General features: G+C 41.1%; 2 protein-coding genes and 1 pseudogene across 2 annotated transcripts; all 3 read right to left on the minus strand.

Moving 5' to 3' along the window:
- Positions 1 to 418: 418 nt before the first annotated feature.
- On the minus strand, positions 419 to 1,348 carry LOC105884121 (olfactory receptor 4X2-like). Its single transcript, XM_012787833.3, is given in 1 exon segment — positions 419 to 1,348. A coding segment is annotated over 1 exon segment (930 nt).
- Positions 1,349 to 11,305: 9,957 nt separating this feature from the next.
- On the minus strand, positions 11,306 to 12,235 carry LOC142870461 (olfactory receptor 4B1). The gene has a single exon (XM_076001267.1). The coding sequence runs from the start codon at positions 12,233 to 12,235 to the stop codon at positions 11,306 to 11,308; it is 930 nt and encodes a 309-aa protein (XP_075857382.1).
- A 7,743-nt stretch (positions 12,236 to 19,978) lies between these two features.
- On the minus strand, positions 19,979 to 20,860 carry LOC105884080 (olfactory receptor 4X2-like; annotated as a pseudogene).

The following is a 20,860-nucleotide window of genomic DNA, read 5'->3' on the forward strand; positions in this document are numbered from 1 at the left end:
ACTTTGAGACAATCTACAATCCAATTTCTGATGAAAAAAGTATTCAATGGCAGTATCTCATTCTGCAAGAACAATTTTACAACATATGTGATTCCATTTGGCCCTGTGCATCAAAAGCCTTTATAGTCTAACACAGCATATTAACTATAAGAAGTAAGTTGAAAATAAAATCAGAAGTAAAATTAAAGTTTTCTATTCAAGAATATTCACTGCAGTATTATTTATGGTATTTCAAAAATCAGTAAATGCATAAGAGGAAATACTTCACAAGTGATTAAAATGAAGTTTCTGAAGATAGACACCAAGTAAAATAACACTAGTACTAAAAAGTCCTATGAACTTCCCTTAAAATCCTACTTCTTCTTCAGTTTAGACACAGCAGGATCCCGACCCAAGGATAAAATCCAAGACTCGAACTCTATTTCTCTTCCAGGTTCATCGTCCTGATCCACAGCCTCTTCATGGCCTTCTTCACTTCAGCATTTCTCAGGGAGTAGATGACAGGGTTGAGGAGTGGGGTTACCACTGTGTAGAACACGGCCACCATCTTGTCCACAGGCAGAGTGGCAGAAGGCCTCAGGTATATGAAGATGCAGGGCCCAAAGAACAAGATAACCACGGTGACATGGGACCCACAGGTGGAGAGGGCTTTGCGCCGCCCCTCCGAGCTCCGGATCCTCAGATGGAGCAAGATGACCACATAGGATGCCAAGAGGACCACAAAGCTGATGACGGACAGGGTCCCCCCATTGGCAACAATCAGCAGACCAATGCGGAAGGTATCAGAGCAGGCAAGTTTGAGAAAAGGAAGCAGGTCACAGAAATAGTGGTCGATCACATTGGGGCCACAAAAAGGCAAGTGGAATATGAGAAGGATTTGGGCCAATTAATGCACAAAGCCTCCCACCCATGCTATTCCCACGAGGACAACACACACCTGCCGGTTCATAATGGTGGTGTAGTTGAGGGGCTTGCAGATGGCCACATAGTGGTCATAGGCCATCACGGTGAGCAGGAACATCTCAGTACCGCCAAAGAAATGGATGAAGAAAAGCTGTGTCATGCAGCCCCACAGAGATATGGCTTTCCTTTCAGCCAGCAGATCTGAGATGAGTTTGGGGGCTGTGGTGGAGGAGTAGCAGATTTCCACGAAGGACAGGTAGCTGAGGAAGAAGTACATAGGGGAACCAAGACTTCTACTGGTCATGACAGTGAGCACGATGAGAAAGTTCCCCAGCACAATTGCTGTGTACAAGAGCAGAAATACCACAAAGCAAACTCTCTGCACCTCCTGGTTGGGGGAAAGTCCCAGAAAAATGAATTCACTCACATTGTGCGTGTTAGCCATGTGGTCGCCACCAAGAGGCAGCAGTAGCATGATGTGATCTGAAATAATACAACACAAAAGACTTCTTTTTAAGCATGTTAATTACATAAAAACCCTTGCATGTCTGAGAAGCTTGTGAGCAGGACATTGAAAGATGGGTAGGACGTAGTTATGCATAGGAGGGAAGAGCATTCTAAGAAGGCAGAGAGCAAGCGCCAATGTTTCATGAATAGCTGGAATAAAGGGAAGAATAGCAAAAAATAAAGATGTAAATAGAGACTGGCAGCAATCTGTGAAGAACCATTAGGGATTTGGGGGTTGATCCTGAAAACAATGGGCAATCATCAAGAAAGTTTGTCAACTGGAGAGTAGATGCACTTTGTATGTAGAAGGTGGAATAGTGGGAACAGACCAGAGGAGGGAACCTAGTAGGAGTAAGTCACCTCTGGATGATGTTAGATGTCTTTCTAGTGCCTTTAAATGTCACCTGCAACTTTCCTTCATCCCACTTCTTTCTGATCCTTTTCTCTCCTTGGTTTACAGAACAGAACAGTGTCCTCAACCTCTCCACACCCTTTACAGTCTTCACAAGAGATGTCACTGGGGCAGCTCCCTTGACACTCAGCACCCCTCTTATTTCTGCTTATCCTAATTCTCTATTTCTGTTCTTGGTCACTTAGCGACCTTGTTCCATTCCAAGGTCCAGCTCAATCCAAGGACAATTCTTCCCTTTACTGGTACTTTCATTTCCTCCAATCCTCTGCTCCCATGACAACAAAGCTCCAAACTACCCCTCACCCCTGCCCAGGGCCCACTCATTCTCTGACACATCCTTCTAACAGCTCAGGCTCCCAGCACCTCAGGACATCACCAGGACCACTCACTGATTGCTTTGCAACCTGCCATAGTCCATGCTGCACTTTGTACCAACAAGGTGGCTGAGCTCTGTGTATCAACACAGTGAGGCTGCAGGGCACCTGAGAACAGGAAGCAGAAGACTTCCACTCATGCCACAAAGCTTCCTTCCCTCAGTGACTGGCAGAACCTCACAGGATTAGACCAACACAAGCCAAGACAAGACCAACACAAGCCAACACAAGACCAACACAAGAAGGATATCATGGATAGAACTTACGAAAACAAAGAAAGGGCAGAAACCAGCCCTAAACAGTCAGATCAGCTGAAGAATTCTACCAAGAATCTGGTCATAGATGAAAGCACTGCTAGCAGTCTGGACTCCTGGGTCGACATTCAAGTTTTTTCAGGTAGTATCTATGTAATATGCAGAAAGTTCTTTATCCCCTCAGAGACTCAAATTCTATGTAACTGCAACATGCAGATAATACCTGCCTCACAGATGCCATAAATGCACAACCAGCCCTATCCCAGGATGAGTTAAACTCCAGTCCACTGTGCTGCCTGGATTCCACTCAGAGATTGGAAATCCATCTCCCCAATGTGTAGCCCCTCATGGCCAGTGGCCCCTCTCATCTGAGAACATTTTGGAATGTGGTCAGGGCACTGATCACACTGAGTGATAATTGTTTTACGTGGCCATCTGCCCCACTGGAGTGTGAGCTTCCTGAGGGCAGAGGTTATAGCTCACTCCCCACTCAATCTCCAGTGCTTGCTGAATTGCCTGCCATGAAATAGCATTCAGTGAATATAGACAGAATAAATGAACAGTGGATATATACCTCCCCTACACTTCTTATGATAGTATTTGGTTAGTGCAGGTGTTCAATAAATACTGAAAGAGCAAAGGTCCCGAGGACAGAGACCACACCTTCTCCATCCCTGACCCCAGGGCCTAGCATTGCACTTGCTTCAGAGAGGGACCAACTCAGGAGCACTTTGCAAAATGTCGTGTGCACCTGGCACCAATCCCTTCTCTTTCAAAGTGGAATTGACCACCACATGCAAAAGAAGCCCATGGTCATAAAACAAAACTCACCCCAGTGTCTCTGTGGCTCTGCTGTTCTCACTACAGTTATCTTTTGTGTTCTGACCACAAAGATGTAAATAATGCCCTGAGAGCAGCCCTGGCTCATACCGCTTTCCCAGTTAGCCAATCAAGAAGCCTTACAAATGGCCCAGCTACCAAACAGAGCACCTGCCTCACTGGAGACCCCAGATGGAGGATCTTCTCCCTGTAGCCTCAGGCTTAGGAATGCTGAGACTAATATGCTGGGGCCTCAATTCCACTGGATTTAAAACAAGAGGGAAGCAGACTTGCCTCCAAGATGTTCCACAGAGAATCAAGGACTCTGGCAGCTCAGCCCTGAGTTCACACTACTTAAGGAACACCAGGGAGAAGATGTAATCTGGTGAGAGAAGCTTGGTCCCCAGAAGGCCATACCCTTTTTCTCCTTCCTAATCAGGCAGCCTACCTCTTGGGAAGCAGGACCTCAAACTCCTTGTAGGAAACAACTTGAGGGAAATAACTCAAACCTGTAGGAAAAGCTCAAACTTCCTTGTACGAAACAACTTCAGAAGCATGAAATAAGAAAAATTAGGGGGAGGAATCAAGATGGCAGATGAGAAACACCGCCAGACAGAGTGTCTCTACAGAAAAGACAGATTCTAGCAGAAATTAGAAAAAAGAAGCAAGAAGACGAGCATACAGCAGACAAGGGCCGGAAGGAGGGGTACCTGAGACCAAGGGACACTCCACGGAAGGAGGTGGCAGAGGAGAACTAGAAGCTGAGACTGCCGGAGCAGCCCAGAGACCAGCGGGAAGGGTAGGTGGATCAGTCACCTTTCTCCTCCCCTGCATCTGGGACTGCCGGTGGGCTCCCCAGCGGGTGGAGAGACCTGCGGACATCAGCCCAGAGACAGCCACCAGCAGGGAGCAGTAAGCCTGTAGCGGATGTGGCATCAGGCTCCCAAATCCCCCGGAGCACCTCCGTGTGCACAGACCCGAGCTGCACGGCAGGCGCCATATTGCCTCCTTCTCCCCTCTGCTGACCCTACCTGCGGCTGCCCAAAGAGACAATACAACCACCAGCCGGAGGCACCTCCAGGGAATGGGCCCTTCCCTTTTGGGACCCTAGAGCTGAATGAGGGGAACTCAGACTGGAAGCACCCTCCTACCAGCCCTCCCAGGTGCTGCTGGCACGGTGATCCCAGGAGAATGGTGCAGACCCTGAGGCTGAGAGACATAGACCCAGCTTGGGCTCCCTGTGGGTGAATTGAGACCAGAACTCCTCTCCCTGGTGGGGATATAGTTTGAACTCGGACCTGCAGACCAGATCCCGTGCACGTGCACCGAGGTATAGCATTGCCCAGGGCACAGAAGGGATATACCTGAACAGCCTACTGAGGTGTGTGTGCCTTCAGGGGAAGATCAGCATCCTAGAGGGCAACTCTCCTCCCTAAAGGAGGCCGTACACCCAGCCGAGGTAGCATTCCTGCACAGGGAACCTCCCCGCCAGCATCACAGGCAGAGGAGGCCTGGTGGCGTGTGGTCTGGCCTGCTGGCAGAGGCCCATGAGTAGCTGCAGAGTTGAGGGGGTGGAAAGAAGCAAGGCCTGCTCCAGACTGTGGGTCTCAGACAGCCCCACCTACACACACAGATATTCTGGCTGAGTGGGGCCATTCCAGCCCCTCCCTGGCAGCTTTTCCTGGAAGCATAGAAAAGAACTTTGACCCCTGCTAATGGCATTGGTGGTGCCTGAGGGCAGGCTTACCCAACCCAGCTCCACCCAGACTCTCTCCTAGACCAGCCCTCACTGAGGGGGAGAAAAGGACACACCTGGAAGTCCCAGGGCCCCATCCACCACCTGAGGCACTAGAGTTCTCCCTACAGGAACAAGAGCTGATAACAGGACATAAAAAGAACAGCGTAGCCTGTTCCTCCAAGCAAGTGCCATCTACTGACAGGGAGGAACACTCCTACACTGCTGGTGGGACTGCAAACTAGTTCAACCTCTGTGGAAAGCAATATGGAGATACCTTAAAGCGATACAAGTGAATCTACCATTTGATCCAGCAATCCCATTGCTGGGCATCTACCCAAATGATCCAATGACACTCTACAAAAAAGACACCTGCACTCGAATGTTTATAGCAGCACAATTCATAATTGCAAGGCTGTGGAAACAGCTCAAGTGCCCATCAATCCAAGAATGGATTAATAAAATGTGGTATATGTATACCATGGAGTACTATTCAGCTCTAAGAAACAATGGTGATATAGCACATCTTATATTTTCCTGGTTAGTGCTGGAACCCATACTATTAAGTGAAGTTTCCCAAGAATGGAAAAACAAGCACCACATATACTCACCAGCAAACTGGTATTAACTGAGTAGCACCTAAGTGGTCACATAGGTACTACAGTAATAGGGTATTGGGCAGGTGGGATGGGGGAGGGAGGCGGGTATATACATATATAATGAGTGAAATGTGCACCATCTGGGGGATGGTCATGCTGGAGACTCAGACTTGTGGGGGGAGGGGGGAAATGGGCATTTATTGAAACCTTAAAATCTGTACCCCCATAATATGCCGAAATAAAAAAGAAAGAAAAAATTAAATTCATCCAAATCTCACAGAGCACTTATTCTGCCTAGACTGTTCAGGGGCAGTGAGCTATAGCTGTACCTATAGGAAGGCATCCAATTAGGGGCATAAAAGGTCAAACTGTCTCTTTTTATTGATGATATGATCTTATACCTAGAAAACCCCAAAAATTATGCCATTAGATCACTGGAATTAATAAAAAAAATTCAGCAAAGTCTCAAGTTAAAAAATCAATATACAGAAATCAATAGCATTCCTATATGTTAACGGTAGTCAAACTGAGAAACAAGTCAAAGAATCAATATGGTTTACAATAGCAACAAAGAAAATAAAGTATCTTGGAATATGTTTAAGGAGGTGAAAGATCTCTATAAGGAGAACTATGAAACACTGAGGAAGGATATAGCACAGGACATAACCAGGAGAAAAAACATACCATGTTCGTGGGTTGGCAGAATCCACATTGTTAAAATGTCTATACTGCCAAAAGTGATCTACAGATTGAATGCAATCTCTATTAAAATGCCATCATCATTTTTCACAGATACAGAAAAAATAATTTTATGCTTCATATGGAACCAGAGAAGAACCCATATATCAAAAGCAATCTTAGGCAAAAAGAACAAATTGGGACGCATCAATTTATCAGACTTCAAACTATACTACAAGGCTACAGTAACTAAAATAACATGGTACTGGCACAAGAACAGAGACATAGACCAATGGAACAGAACGGAGAACCTAGATATAAAACCATCCTCATATAGCCATCTCATCTTTGACAAAGCAGACAAAAACATACACTGGGGGATAGAATCCTTATTCAACAAATGGTGCTTGGAAAATTTGATAGCCACATGTAGAAGACTGAAACAGCATCCGTACTTTTCACCTCTCACAAAAATCAACTCACGGTGGATAACAGACTTCAACCTAAGGCGTGAAACTATGTGAATTCTAGAATAAACTGTTAGAAATACTCTTCTAGACATTGGCCTAGGCAAAGAATTTCTGAAGATTACCCCAAAGGCAATCACAGCAACAACAAAAATAAATAAATGGGACCTGATCAAATAAAAAAGCTTCTCCACAGGCTAGGCATGGTGGCTCATGCCTGTAAACCTAATACTCTGGGAGGCCAAGGTAGGTGGATTGCTCTAAGGTAAGGAGTTCAAAACCAGCCTGACCAACAGTGAGACCCCCATCTCTACTAAAAACATAAAGAAATTAATTGGCCAACTAAACATATATAGAAAACAATTAGCTGGGCATGGTGGTGCATGCCTATAGTTGCAGCTACTCGGAAGGCTGAGTCAGGAGGATTGCTTGAGCCCAGGAGTTTGAGGTTGCTATGAGCTAGGCTGATGCCACGGCACTCACTCTAGCCTGGGCAACAAAGTGAGACTCTTTGAGTCTGAAAAAAAAAAGGAAAACTCAGGAGATCTGAATCAGGATTAATATTTGAATTTATGACATCTAAGAAAGAGGCAAAACCCATAGGAAGGAGCAAAATCTTAGGACTTTAAGATGCTAAGGCCTAATCTCAGTAGCTCTATAGGACAGAAAGAAGACAAACATGTCGGCAGGGATGCAGCCATCTCACAAAATAAAATCAATGACCAGCTCTAATGATAAAGGTGATAATGGCTAATATTTATTGAATATGACATCCTCTGTACCATGTTCTTTTCTAAAAGCTTTTCATGCATATTATCTAGTTTAATATTCTGAATAATCTTATAAAGTTCATATTATATTCAGTTATTACATTTATACAAAAACAGTCATTCAGAGAAGTTAAGAAACTTGGATCTTGGGTTGTGGTTAATAGGTAACTGGAATAGCCTAATGAATTTCAGAGCCTGAACTCTTAAAATGTTAACAGGAAGAGATGTGTTCCCCACCATGAAAGTGTTCAAAAACGATCCATAAGAATTAGTATAGCAAGGATTGCGTGGGCCTGCAGGGTTGTTTATTCAACAAGCACTTATGAAGCATCAATTATATGCACAATATTTAGCACTGAAAAGGAGGGTCAGTGGATAGTCCTGACCTTGAGAGCTTACACCCGACTGAGAGAGAAAATCACATAAAATAATAACAAATGAATGGGGCAATGATGAGAATATGTAAAAACGACCATGGAAAGGAGACATGAAATCAACCCAAGGAGGAGGGAAGTCAGAGAAGGCCTTACAAGAGACATGACTTGAAACTGGGTCTTAAAGGATGGATAGGATTTTGCCATATGGAAAAGGAAGGTAAAGTCATTCCAAGCAGAAGCTGCAGCATGTTCTCAGGGATTACAGATGGCTATCCATGAACATGATTAATGGGAACACCAAGGGAAGTGTGTAAAGTTTCTTGGTACCATTAAAACCATCATTCACCTACATGTTCAGCCAGCCCTGCAGGAGAAAGGAAAAAGACACTAAGGCGTATGGCACACCCCCGATGTTCCTTCCCTCCTCTAGAAAATTTGCCTGCCTTACTTCACCTGGTCCTCAAGGTCCAAAAGGTGGAGGGACGTAGTGCAAATCCAATGCCAGCCTGTGTAATTCCTAAGCCAACAGGGACCAATTTTATAATATTCTCTAAATAATCCACCATGATGTGGCACAATGGTGCGAGGTGGAAATTCTGAGAGGGGAAACAACAATATAGACACATCTCCCTTCACCAAGAAATGCTAACAGACATTAAAAGAATGAACTTGTCATAGTCACTTAGAATAAGGCACAAAGGTCTTGAGTATTATAGAAACATGCTTGGATAGTATGACTCTCCTCTTGATTCTCAGGCCATAAAACATTCTGTGTTATTCATATCTTGATAAAACTAGAGATGATCTCCATCATGTGAAAACATTTGATTTGATCTTTCCCAACAGCTAAGTAGAATCAACACTATTTTGATATTACTTTGTTTATGGATGTTGGATACTGTGAAAGGGACCAAAGAGATTTAAGGACTATATTTTGCCAACATGTCACAAGAACTAAAATTGCTCCAGAGACTTTTCTGGTACTCATTATTGGAAGGTCTATGGTACAAGATGCCAAGAGCCAACCAGAAGAGGAGAAAAGTCCCTGAATGTAATTTTCAAAGACACACTTGTCCACGTTGGAAGAATATGGTACCCTCCTTCCCAAACACTACCTGATACTTCCTCTGGTTGGTTTCCTTTTTTCATGAAATCTAGTTTGTTGTCATGAGTGACACTGAACAAAGGGAGAAAGAATGAACACGGTAAAAAGGAAGGAAGGGAGAGAGGGAGGAATAGAGGGAGGAAGGGAAGGGAGGGGTTAATAGGAAGAAGTGATTTTAATCTGCAAAATTTTCTCAAAATGTTCTCATTTGAATACACACTTGGTTCAAGGCTTTACTGTACCCAACCCCATGATATTCTTGGATATCACAGAGCCAAGCAAGTTCTCTAAGATTCAACAAGACTATCTGACCAGACTGGGCCCCCATTCTCACTCTTCTGAAACAGAACAATGCCCAGCCTAGAATCTTTTTCCCTGCAAAACTAAGTTTTGTATATGAAGGAGAAATCAAGACATTCTCAGATAAGCAAAGACTGAGGGAATTCACCAAAACAAGACCAGCCCTTCAAGAAGTACTCAAAACAGTGTTACCCATGGATCAGCACAATAAACACTCACAAATGTAAATCTACTCAAAGCTAAAGATCAAAGCCCAGACACTACAATGGCTCAAGAGAGAAAACAAAGCAACAAAGTTCAACCCAACATAATGAACAGAAATCTGCTCCACCTATCAGTTATCTCAAAAAATATGAATGGCTTGAACTCCCCACTCAAGAGACATAGGCTGGCCGAATGGATAAAAAAACACAAGCCAACTATCTGCTGTCTTCAGGAAACACATCTAACCTGCAAGAACATTGGCCTAGGCAAAGAATTTATGAAGAAGACCCCAAAGGCAATCACAACAGCAACAAAAATAAACAAATGGGACCTAATGAAATTAAAAAGCTTCTGCACAGCCAAAGAAGCTGTCAAGAGAGCAAACAGACAACCCACAGAATGGGAGAAAATTTTCACAAGCTACACATCTGATAAAGGGCTGATAACTAGAATCTATCTAGAACTCAGGAAAATCAGCAAGAAAAAATCAAACAACCCTATCAAAAAATGGGCAAAGGACATGAATAGAAACTTCTCAAAAGAAGACAGAATAATGGCCAACAAACATATGAAAAAATGTTCAACATCTCTAATCATCAGGGAAATGCAAATCAAAACTGCAATGAGATATCACCTATCTCCAGTAAGAATGGCCTTTATCAAAAAGTCCCCAAACAACAAATGCTGGCATAGATGCGAAGAGAGAGAAACATTCCTACACTGCTAGTGGGACTGCAAACTAGTTCAACCACTGTGGAAAGCAATATGGAGATACCACAAAGCGATACAAGTAGATCTACCATTTGATCCAGCAATTCCACTACTGGGCATCTACCCAAAAGATCAAAAGTCACTTTATGAAAAAGACACCTGAACTCAAATGTTTATAGCAGCACAATTCACAGTTGCAAAGCTATGGAAACAACACAAGTGCCCATAAATTCATGAGTGGATTAATAAAATGTGGTATATGTATACCATGGAGTACTACTCAGCTGTAAGAAAGAACGGTGATATAGCACCTCTTGTATATCCCTGGATAGAGCTGGAACCCATTCTACTAAGTGAAGTATCTCAAGAATGGAAAAACCAGCACCACATGTACTCACTAGCAAATTCGTATTAACGGATCAACACCTAAGTGGACATATAGGAGTAACATTTATTGGGTGTCGGGAGGGTGGGAGGGGGGAGGAAGGGACGGGTATATACAACCACAATGAGTAAGAAGTGCAACGTTTGGGGGATGGACATACTTGAAGCTCTTACTCGAGGGGGGAGGAGGGGCATGGGCAATATAAGTAACCTTAACACTTGTACCCCCATAATATACTAAAATAAAATTAAAATTAAAAAAAAAGACTATCCGACTTTTTTCCTTGGAACATTATACCAGGGGGCCAGGGAGTGTTTGCTTACTAAAGAGAATCACAGCAGCAGTAATATTAAGTCCCTACATTTGTTTCTGCAATTCTTCTTTGTTTTCTTCCTTTTTTATTTCAGCATATTATGGGGGTACAAATGTTTAGGTTACGTATATTTCTCTTGCCCCCCACCCTGATTCAGAGCTTCAAGCATGTCCATCCCACAGATGGTGCACATCACACTCATGATGTATGTATATGCCCATCCCCTCCTCCTCTCTCCAATCTGGCCCTCATGCAACGAATGTTATTCCTATATGTGCTCTTAGGTGTTCATCAGTTAAAACCAATGTTCCACAAAAACCAAAATCCATTTCAAGATCACAGAATAATCAGACATACATCTTGCATCACTTTTCCACCCTTGAGGTCTCCTTTCACACCATCCCTGAGTCCTTCTTTTTGCTCCACAATCTCCTCATGGCGATTTTCACCTCTGCATTTCTGAGCGTGTAGATGATGGGGTTCAGCATGGGGGTGATGACTGTGTAGAACACAGCCACCAGTTTGTCTTCTGTGAAAGTGGAGGAGGGTCGCATGTACAGGAAGATGGCAGGTCCAAAAAACAAGATGACCACCGAGATGTGTGAGGCACAGGTGGAGAGGGCTTTGCGCCTCCCTTCTGCAGAATGTTTCCTCAAGTTCACCAGGATGATGACATAGGAGGACACCAGGATGAAGAAGGAGCACACAGGAATTAAGCCACTGTTGGCCAACACAGTCATCCCTTCCACAAAGGTGTCAGTGCACGCAAGCTTGAATAATGGCAGGAGGTCACAGAAGTAGTGGTCAATCACGTTGGGACCACAGAAGGGCAATTGGATGGTGACAAGAATCTGAACTATGGAGTGAAAAAAGCCTCCCAGCCAGGAACCAGCCACCAGAAGGTGACACAGTTGACGACTCATAATATTCATGTAATGAAGAGGCTTGCAGATGGCCACATAGCGGTCGTAGGCCATCACCACAAGCAAAAGGATCTCAGTAACCCCAAAAAAGTGGAAGAAGAATATCTGAGCCAGGCAGCCCTCCAAGGAGATGATTTTAATCTCGGCAAGTAAGTCTGTGATGAATTTAGGGACAACAGTGGAGGAGTAACCTATCTCCACCAAGGAGAGGTAGCTAAGGAAGAAGTACATGGGGGACTGCAGACTTTTACTAACGCTGACCGTCAAAACAATGAGGCCGTTGCCCACCACTGTGGCCATGTACACAGGAAGAAACACCACAAAGCACACTCTCTGCACCTCTAGATCCTGGAAAAGGCCAGTGAAAATTAACTCGGTCACGTTATTTGTACTGGCCATGGATAGCATTTGGAGATTCAAGGTAGATCTCAGAGAAGAGCCCTGTGACAAAACAAAATCATAACACAAACCCTTCATGTTTATTTAGCACATGCCTGTTGATAAAACCCTTTCACACATACTATCTGACTTATTTATCTATTCATATGACAAATATTATTTATTTGGTGCTCAATAACACCCCTACGCAAGACACTAGTCAACCAACCCCACAGACATGCCCCATATTACAAACAATATGGAATTACAATTACATGTTGTGAATTAGCCAAGCAGGTTTTCTCTGCTCCTAAAGTTACTTTGGAGTATCTCTTTTTATGAGTTTTGGTGTTTTGGGGGTTTTTTGCTATTGTTGTTGTTTTTGAGACAGAGTCTCACTCTGTTGCCCAGGCTAGAGTGCTGTGGTGTCAGCCCAGCTCACAGCAACCTCAAACTCCTGGGCTCAAAGGATCCTCCTTGCCTCAGCCTCCTGAGTAGCTAGGACTACAGGCATGCACCACCATGCCCAGCTAATTTTTTCTATATAAATTTTTAGATGTCCAGCTAATTTCTTTTTTTTTTTTTTTTTTTTTTTTTTAGTAGAGACGGGTTCTCGTTCTTCCTCAGGTTGCTCTCAAACTCCTGAGCTCGAATGATCCTCCCACCTCAGCCTCCCAGAATGCTAGGATTATAGGCATGAGCCACTATCCCCAGCCTGGAGTATGTCTTATTCCCTTATTTATCCTCCTTCCACTTGTGCTTCCATACAGAAAATAGATTAAATGCCTCCTCTTTCCCAATCTCTCCAATAGTGAATAGTGAACAAAATAATAAATGAGAGAGGTCCTGTACGAGCTATTGCTAAGAGCTCAAAGTCACATCACAAAGGCCTCCTTTCCATACTCACCTTGGACTCCCAAGTGGTACTGCATGAAATCGTAGAAAGTGCATGCCAGAAAGAACTTTACCACACGTTGGTTCAGCCCTCTGTCTTCTACAGAATCAGAAGCTGAGCCTGAGAGAGGGAGAGTGACTGGCCCTACATCACACAGCAATTTGAAGCCTCTCATTCATGTACAATGACCTGAAAAATCTTTCTGGATAGAGTATTTCTTACCTTCTCCAGGTAACATTCACCCTTAGAGCAAGGACTTGAACATGAAGATTCTTCTCCTTCCTCGGGCTCAGGAAAATTTTCTCCCTCAGTCGCAAGAGCTCATCTCTCACAGGGATGTCCGGGGCTGAAGACACTGAAGGGGAGTGGCTGGGAACACAGAGGGTCTCTTCAGAACAAGAATCCTCCACCCATGTGGCTCCTGTATCTGCACTGGAGGCTCCAGCTAGGCTAAACCACTTCATCTCAGCTAAGGCACCAGGGGAAATCAAAGAAACTCTGCAGCTGAAAGGAATTTGTAGACCATTAATTCAATCTCCTTAGTTGTCACCTGATGCAACTAAGGGACAGAAAGTTTAATTGATCTCTCAAAGTCACAAACTAGTTATCGATCAAGTGGCTGAGGTACAAATAAATGCCCTTTCCAAGATACTGGGATTCCTTTCTACTGATCCTGATTTTGTGATTTTTATTGCCAATTAACAAGTAACTTTTGCTTCCACACAACAAAATTCCCTGGGTCCTGTGATCTCTAACAAAGTGAATAGCCTCTAGTGATGTGCATAAATTACAAAAGGAAGGATTCAGCAAATCAATTCCATGCCCAATCTTTACATCAACTATTGAGAAACAGAAAGGGGAAAAAAGCTACTGGAAGCTGTTAACCAATGATTTTTAGATCTATTTTTTAGTTTACAAAATCTACTCACTCACTAGTAGACCAAGGGTTGTTTTCCAATATTGAGATGTTTGAACTATTTAAAATAAATTAAGCCCATGCTGTGATTAGGGACCAAATTTCCCCATGGAATTTCTTGTCGCTAGTGTTGAAACTTTGCCAAGAAACTGTGACTTAGAAGTAGTTACAAATGTCTTTCAAAGTAATGTGGAGATACCTTAAAGAGCTACAAGTACAACTACCATTTGATCCAGCAATTGCTATACTGGTCATCTACCCAAAAGGAAAAAAGACATTCCACAAAAAAGATATCTGCACTGGAATGTTTATAGCAGCACAATTCACAATTACAAAGATGTGGAAACAACCCAAGTACCCATCAATACATGAGTGAAATAATACAATGTGGTATATATCGCCCGTGGGGTACTACTCAGCCATAAAAAATAATGAACTAATACCTTTTATACTAACCTGGATGGAACTGGAGAACATTCTTCTAAGAGAAGTATCACACGAATGGAAAAACAACCACCATATGTACTCACCATTAAATTGGAACTAACTGATGAACACCTACGTGCACACAAGGAAATAAAACTCATCAGAAATCAAGCAGGTGAGAAAGGGGAGGAGGAGATGGGTAAATTCACACCTAATGGGTACAATGCACATTATCTGAGGGATGGCCACACTTATAACTTTGACTCAAATAGTACAAAAGAAATTTATGGGACCAAAATGTTTGTACCTCTGTAACATTCTGAAATTTTTTTTAAAAAATTCAGAAACTTGAAAAAAAGAATTTGTTTGTACTAATGTAGAAAAATTTTCAAGATACACTGTTAGTAAAGCACATTTCAGATCTGTTTATATATTATTACTCGTGTAAAAGATAGAGAACATATATGTTACACTTGTCTTTGATTAAAGAAACTGAAAGAAATATAGAAAACATGGAAAAGCTAAAATAGAAAGTGGAAGGTAGGGATGGGGAAAGGAATGGAATGAAACTTTTCATTCGTGTACCTTTTTATTTCTTTCTTTGTTTGTTGACCCTTATGAATATATTACCTTTATACAATGTTAAATTAAAATTTTAAGTAATTTTTCAAAGAAAATATGTATTTAATGGTGTGGAATAATCTAAACACAAAAACAATGGAATAAATCAATAGAAAAAAATGAATTACCCTCATTTGATAATTAAGCATTATATACACACATCAAAATATCACTCAGTATTCCACAAATATGTGAAATTATAACTTGTCAATCAAAAAGAAAAAAAGATTAAATTTTAAAAACTGATAGATTTTACTATATACAAATGTAAAGAAAGCTTTGAAATTGGAAAACTTGTAAACAAGACTCAAAATCAAATAAACACGAAAACATCCATCCTCACAAAGAATCAAGAACATACAAACTAAACAACAAAAAGATCTCTATCTAATTTGAAGAACATTTTTAACTTTGTATTGCAAAATAATTTGACTTACCAAATAGTTGCAATAATAGTACAAAGAATTTCTGTATTCTCTTAATCCACATTCCCCAAATATTTGTATTTTGCCACCTTTTCCTTATCCTCCATTCTCTCAAGAAATAGATACACAGACAAACAGATGCATAGAATTTTTTCTGATACAATGGAAATGGGGAGTAGTAGGTCAAAGGATACCAACTTGTATTTGTATAGGATGAGTAAGCCTAGAGATCTAACATGCAGCATGAGGACTATGGTTAATAATACTGTGTTGTATACTGGAAATTGGCTAACAGAGTGGATTTTAGGTACTCTTACAACAAATAAAGAGCTAACTTTGGAAGGTATGTTAATTTTCCTGCCCATATTAGTCATTTCACTGTGTTCTATATATGTATACAAAACAGCATATTGTTTACTTTCAATATATACAACAAAAATAATTTTTTCTAAAATGTTTCAAAACTAACAACATGATGTCCCTTTATCTCTAGATATTGCAATGAGTAATTTCCTAAATCCAAAGACAATCTCTGATATAGACACAATACAGTTATCAAAATCAGCAAAATAATATTCATATAATTTGATTGTTATCTCTAGAGTTTCACCCCACTAATATCCTTTATCTAATATGGAATCCAATCCAGGATCACATGTGACCTTTAATTGGCACCTCTCTTTAGTCTGGAACAATTCCTCAATTTTTCTTTGTCTTCACAGGTTGGAGGAGCGAAAGAGAATAATTTCACAGAATGTTCTCAAATTTCGGTTTCCCTTATGCATATTCATGATTAGACTCAGATTGTGTATTTTGATACAACAGTAAACATATTGTGTGCCTCTCCAGTGCACCACAACAAGAGGTGCATGACAGCAATTTATCTCATGGTGATGTTAACTTTGGGTAATTATTTAAAGGAGGACTATGAAGTTACATTTTTCCCTTTGTAATAAGTATCTTGTGGGGAGAAATTTGACACAATGTAACATCTTATTTCTCATCAAAAAATTGTTGAATGACAATGTTCAATTCTGTCAAGAATAATTTTGCAAGGCAGGTGATTCTGTTGAACCCTGTATATGAAAAGCCTTTATACTCTAACACAGCGTATTCACTATAGGAAGCAACTTGAAGAAAAAATCAGAAGTATAATTAAAAATTTCTAATGAAGACTATTCACCAAAAGAGATAAGTGATATCTCATTGTGGTTTTGATTTGCATTTCCCTGATGATTAGAGATGTTGAGTATTTTTCATATGTTTGTTAGCCATTAGTCTATCTTCTTTTCAAAAGTTTCTGTTTGTGTCCTTTGTCCACTTTTTGATAGGGCTATTAGATCTTTTCTTGCTGGTTTTCCTGAATTCTGTATAAATTCTGGTTATCAGCCTTTTAGATGTGTAGCACGAGAATATTTCTCTCATTCTGTAGGTTGTCTGTTTGCTCTCATGATAGTTTCTTTAGCTGTGCAGAAGCTTTTTAATTTGATCAAGTCCCATTTATTTATTTTTGTTGTTGCTGTGGTTGCCTTTGAGGTCTTCTTCATAAATTCTTTGCCTAGGCCAATGTCTAGAAGAGTTTTTCCAACATTTTCTTCTAGAATTCGTATAGTTTCGTGCCTTAGGTTTAAGTCTGTTATTGACCATGAGTTGATTTTTGTGAAAGATGAGAGGTGACGATCTTGTTTCAGTCTTCTAAATTTGGCTATCCAATTTTCCCAGAACTATTTATTGAATAAGAATTTTTCTCCATTGTGTATGTTTTTGTCTGCTTTGTCAAAGATGAGATGGCTATATGAGGATGGTTTTAAATCTGGGTTCTCAGTTATGTTTCATTAGTCTATGTCTCTGTTCTTGTGCCAATGCAATACTGTTTTAGTTACTATAGCCTTGTAATACAGCTTGATGTCTGGTAAACTGATGCCTCCCAGTTAGTTCTTTTTGCTTAAGATTGTTTTTGCTATACGGGGTCTTCTCTGGTTCCATATGAAGTGTAGAATTATTTTTTCATAGATCTATAAAAAATGATATTGGCATTTTAATAGAGATTGCATTGAATCTGTAGATCACTTGAGTAGTATAGAATGTTAACAATGTGGATTCTGCCAACCCACGAGTATGGCATGGTTTTCTGCCTGTTTACATCCTCTTCTATTTCATTCCTTAGTGTTTAGAGGTTCTCCCTGTAGAGGTCTTTCAACTCCTTAAATATATTCCTAGGTATTTTATTTTATGTGTTACTATTGTGAGGGATATTGAGTCTTTGATTTGGTTCTCAGTTTGACTGTTGTTGCTGTATAGGAATGCTACTGATTTGCATACACTGATTTTGTAATCTGAAACTTTGCTGAATTTGTTTATCAATTCCAGTAGTCTCAGGGCAGAATCTTTGGGGTTTCCTAAATATAAGATCATCTTATCAGCAAACATTATAATTTGACCTCTTCTGTCCCAATTTGGATGCCCTTGATTACCTTATCAGGGTGCTGTGGCTAGGACTTCCAGCATTATGTTGAATAGAAGTGGTGATAGAGGGCAACCTTGTATGCTTCCAGTTAAGAGTGGGAATGCTTCTCACTGTATAGTTCCAAATATTTATTAAAAAATTTAAAAATTGGGAATGCTTTCAATTTTTCAATGTTCAGTATGATATTGGCTGTGGGTTTTTCATATATGGCTTTTATCATATTTAGGTAAGTCCCATCTGTGCCAATTTCTTAAATCTCTTGTCATAAAAGTGCTGAATTGGGCAAATGCTTTTTCTGCATCTATTAAGAGGATCATATGCTCTTTGTATTTACTTGTATTTATGTGTTGAATTATTTACAGATTTGTATATGTTAAATCATCCCTGCATCTCAAGGATGAAGCCCACTTGGTCATGATGGATTATTTTTTTGATAAGTACCTGAATTTGGTTTGCTAGCATTTTGTTGAGAATTGTTACAAACATATTGGGATATTGGTCTTATTGGCCATATTGGGATATTGGCCATCCCTTATGCAACCATAAGGGATATTGGCTATATTCACTAAAACTGCATGGTACTGGCACAAGAACAGAGACATAGACCAATGGAACATAACTGAGAACCCAGATATAAAACCATCTTCAAATAGCCATCTCATCTTTGACAAAGCAGACAAAAACATACACTGGGGAGAAGAATCCTTATTCAATAAATGGTGCTAGGAAAATTGGATAGCCACATGTAGAAGACTGAAACAGGATCATCACCTCTCACCTTTCACAAAAATCAACTCATGGTCGATAACAGACTTAAACCTAAGGCACAAAACTATAAGAATTCAAAAAGAAAATGTTGGAAAACCTTTTCTAGACATTGGCCTAGGCCAAGAATTTATGAAGAGGACCCCAAAGGCAATCACAGCAACAACAAAAATAAATAAAGGGGACTTTATCAAATTAAAAAGCTGCACAGCCAAGGAAACTATCATGAGAGCAAACAGACAACCTATAGAATGGGAGAATATATTCTCATGCTACATGTTGGATAAAGGGCTGAAAACTACAATTTATACAGAACTCAGAAAATTAGCAAGGAAAGATCAAACAGCCCTATCAAAAGGTGGACAAAGGATACAAATAGAAACTTTTCAAAAGAAGGTAAACTAATGACTATTGAACATATGAAAAATGCTCGACATCTCTAATCATCAGGGAAATGCAAATCAAAACCACAATGAGATATCACTTAACTTCAGTGAGAATGACTTTTATCAAAAAGTCCCGAAATAAATGTTGGCATATATGCAGAGAGATAGGAACAATCATACACTGCTGATGGGACTGCAAACTAGTACAACCTCTGTGGAAAGCAATATGGAGACATCTCAAAGAGCTACAAATAGAACTACCATTTGATCTAGCAATCCCATTGCTGGGAATCTAACCAAAGGGAAAAAAGACATTCTATCAAAAAGATATATGCACTAGAACATTTATAATAGCACGATTCACAATTGCAAAGATGTAGAAACAACCCAAGTGTCCATCAATATAGCAGTGGATTAATAAAATGTGGTATATGTGTACCATAGAGTTCTACTCAGCCACAAAAAACAATGGTGATCTAGCACCTCTTGTATTATCCTGGGTAGAGCTGGAGCCCATTCTACTAAGGGAAGTATCACAAGAATGGAAAAAAAAAAAGCACCACTTGTAGTCACCATCAAATTGACATTAACTGATCAACACTTAAGGGCACATACAGTAGTATATACTGAAATAAAAAATAACAAAAAAAGGAAATGCACCACAGTTTTATGATGTTAAAAATCAGTAAATCCATAAGAGAAAATACTTCCCAAGTGAATAAAATGAAGTTTGTGAAGAAGGAAATCAGGTAGAATAACACTAGTATTAACAAGTCCTGTGAACTTCCTTTCAACCCATTCTGCTTCTTCAGTTTGGACTCAGCAGCATCCCAAACCCAAGGATGAAATCCAAGACTGAAACTCTATTTCTCATTTAGTTTCATTCTCCTGATCCACAGCCTCTTCATGGCCTTCTTCATTTCAGCTTTATCAGGGAGTAGATGACAGGGTTGAATAGTGGGGTTACCACTCCGTAGAACACAGCCACCATCTTGTCCACGGGCAGAGTAGCAGAAAGCCTCACGTATATGAAGATCCAGGGACAAAAAAAAAGATAACCATGGTGACATGGGACCCACAGGTGGAGAGGGCTTTGCACTGCCACTCTGAGCTCCGGATCCTCAGATGGAGCAAGATGACCACATAGGATGACAGGAGGATACGTTAATGACAGACAGGGTTCCCCCATTGGCAACAACCAGCAGACCAATGTGGAAGGTGTCAGAGCAGGCAAGTTTGAGAAGGGGAAGCAGGTCACAGAAATGGTGGTCAATCACATTGGGGCCACAGAAAAGCAAGAGGAAAATGAGAAGGATTTGGGCAAACGAATGCACGAAGCCTCCCACCCATGCTATTCCCACGAGGACAGCACACACCTGCCTGTTCATGATGGTGGTATAGTTGAGGGGCTTGCACATAACAACGTAGCAGTCATAGGCCATCACAGTGAGCAGGAAAAACTCAGTGCCACCAAAAAAAGAATGAAGAAAAGCTGTGTCATGCAGCCCCACAGAGGTATGGCTTTCCTTTCAGCCAGCAGATCTGAGTTTGGGGGCTGTGGTAGAGGAGTAGCAGATTTCCACGAAGGACAAGTAGCTGAGGAAGAAGTACATGGGGGAACCAAGACTTCCGCTGGTCATGACAGTGAGCACAATTAGAAAGTTCCCCAGCACAATTGCTGTGTACAAGAGCAGAAATACCACAAAGCAAACTCTCTGCACCTCCTGGTTTGGAAAAATCCCACA

This window comes from Microcebus murinus, chromosome 4 (genome assembly GCF_040939455.1).
Source record: "Microcebus murinus isolate Inina chromosome 4, M.murinus_Inina_mat1.0, whole genome shotgun sequence".
In the NCBI taxonomy this organism is placed as follows: domain Eukaryota; kingdom Metazoa; phylum Chordata; class Mammalia; order Primates; family Cheirogaleidae; genus Microcebus; species Microcebus murinus.

What these genes read in the sequence shown, in the direction of transcription:
- LOC142870461 (XM_076001267.1), bottom strand. Translation starts at nt 12,235, where the DNA reads ATGGCCAGTACAAATAACGTGACCGAGTTAATTTTCACTGGCCTTTTC.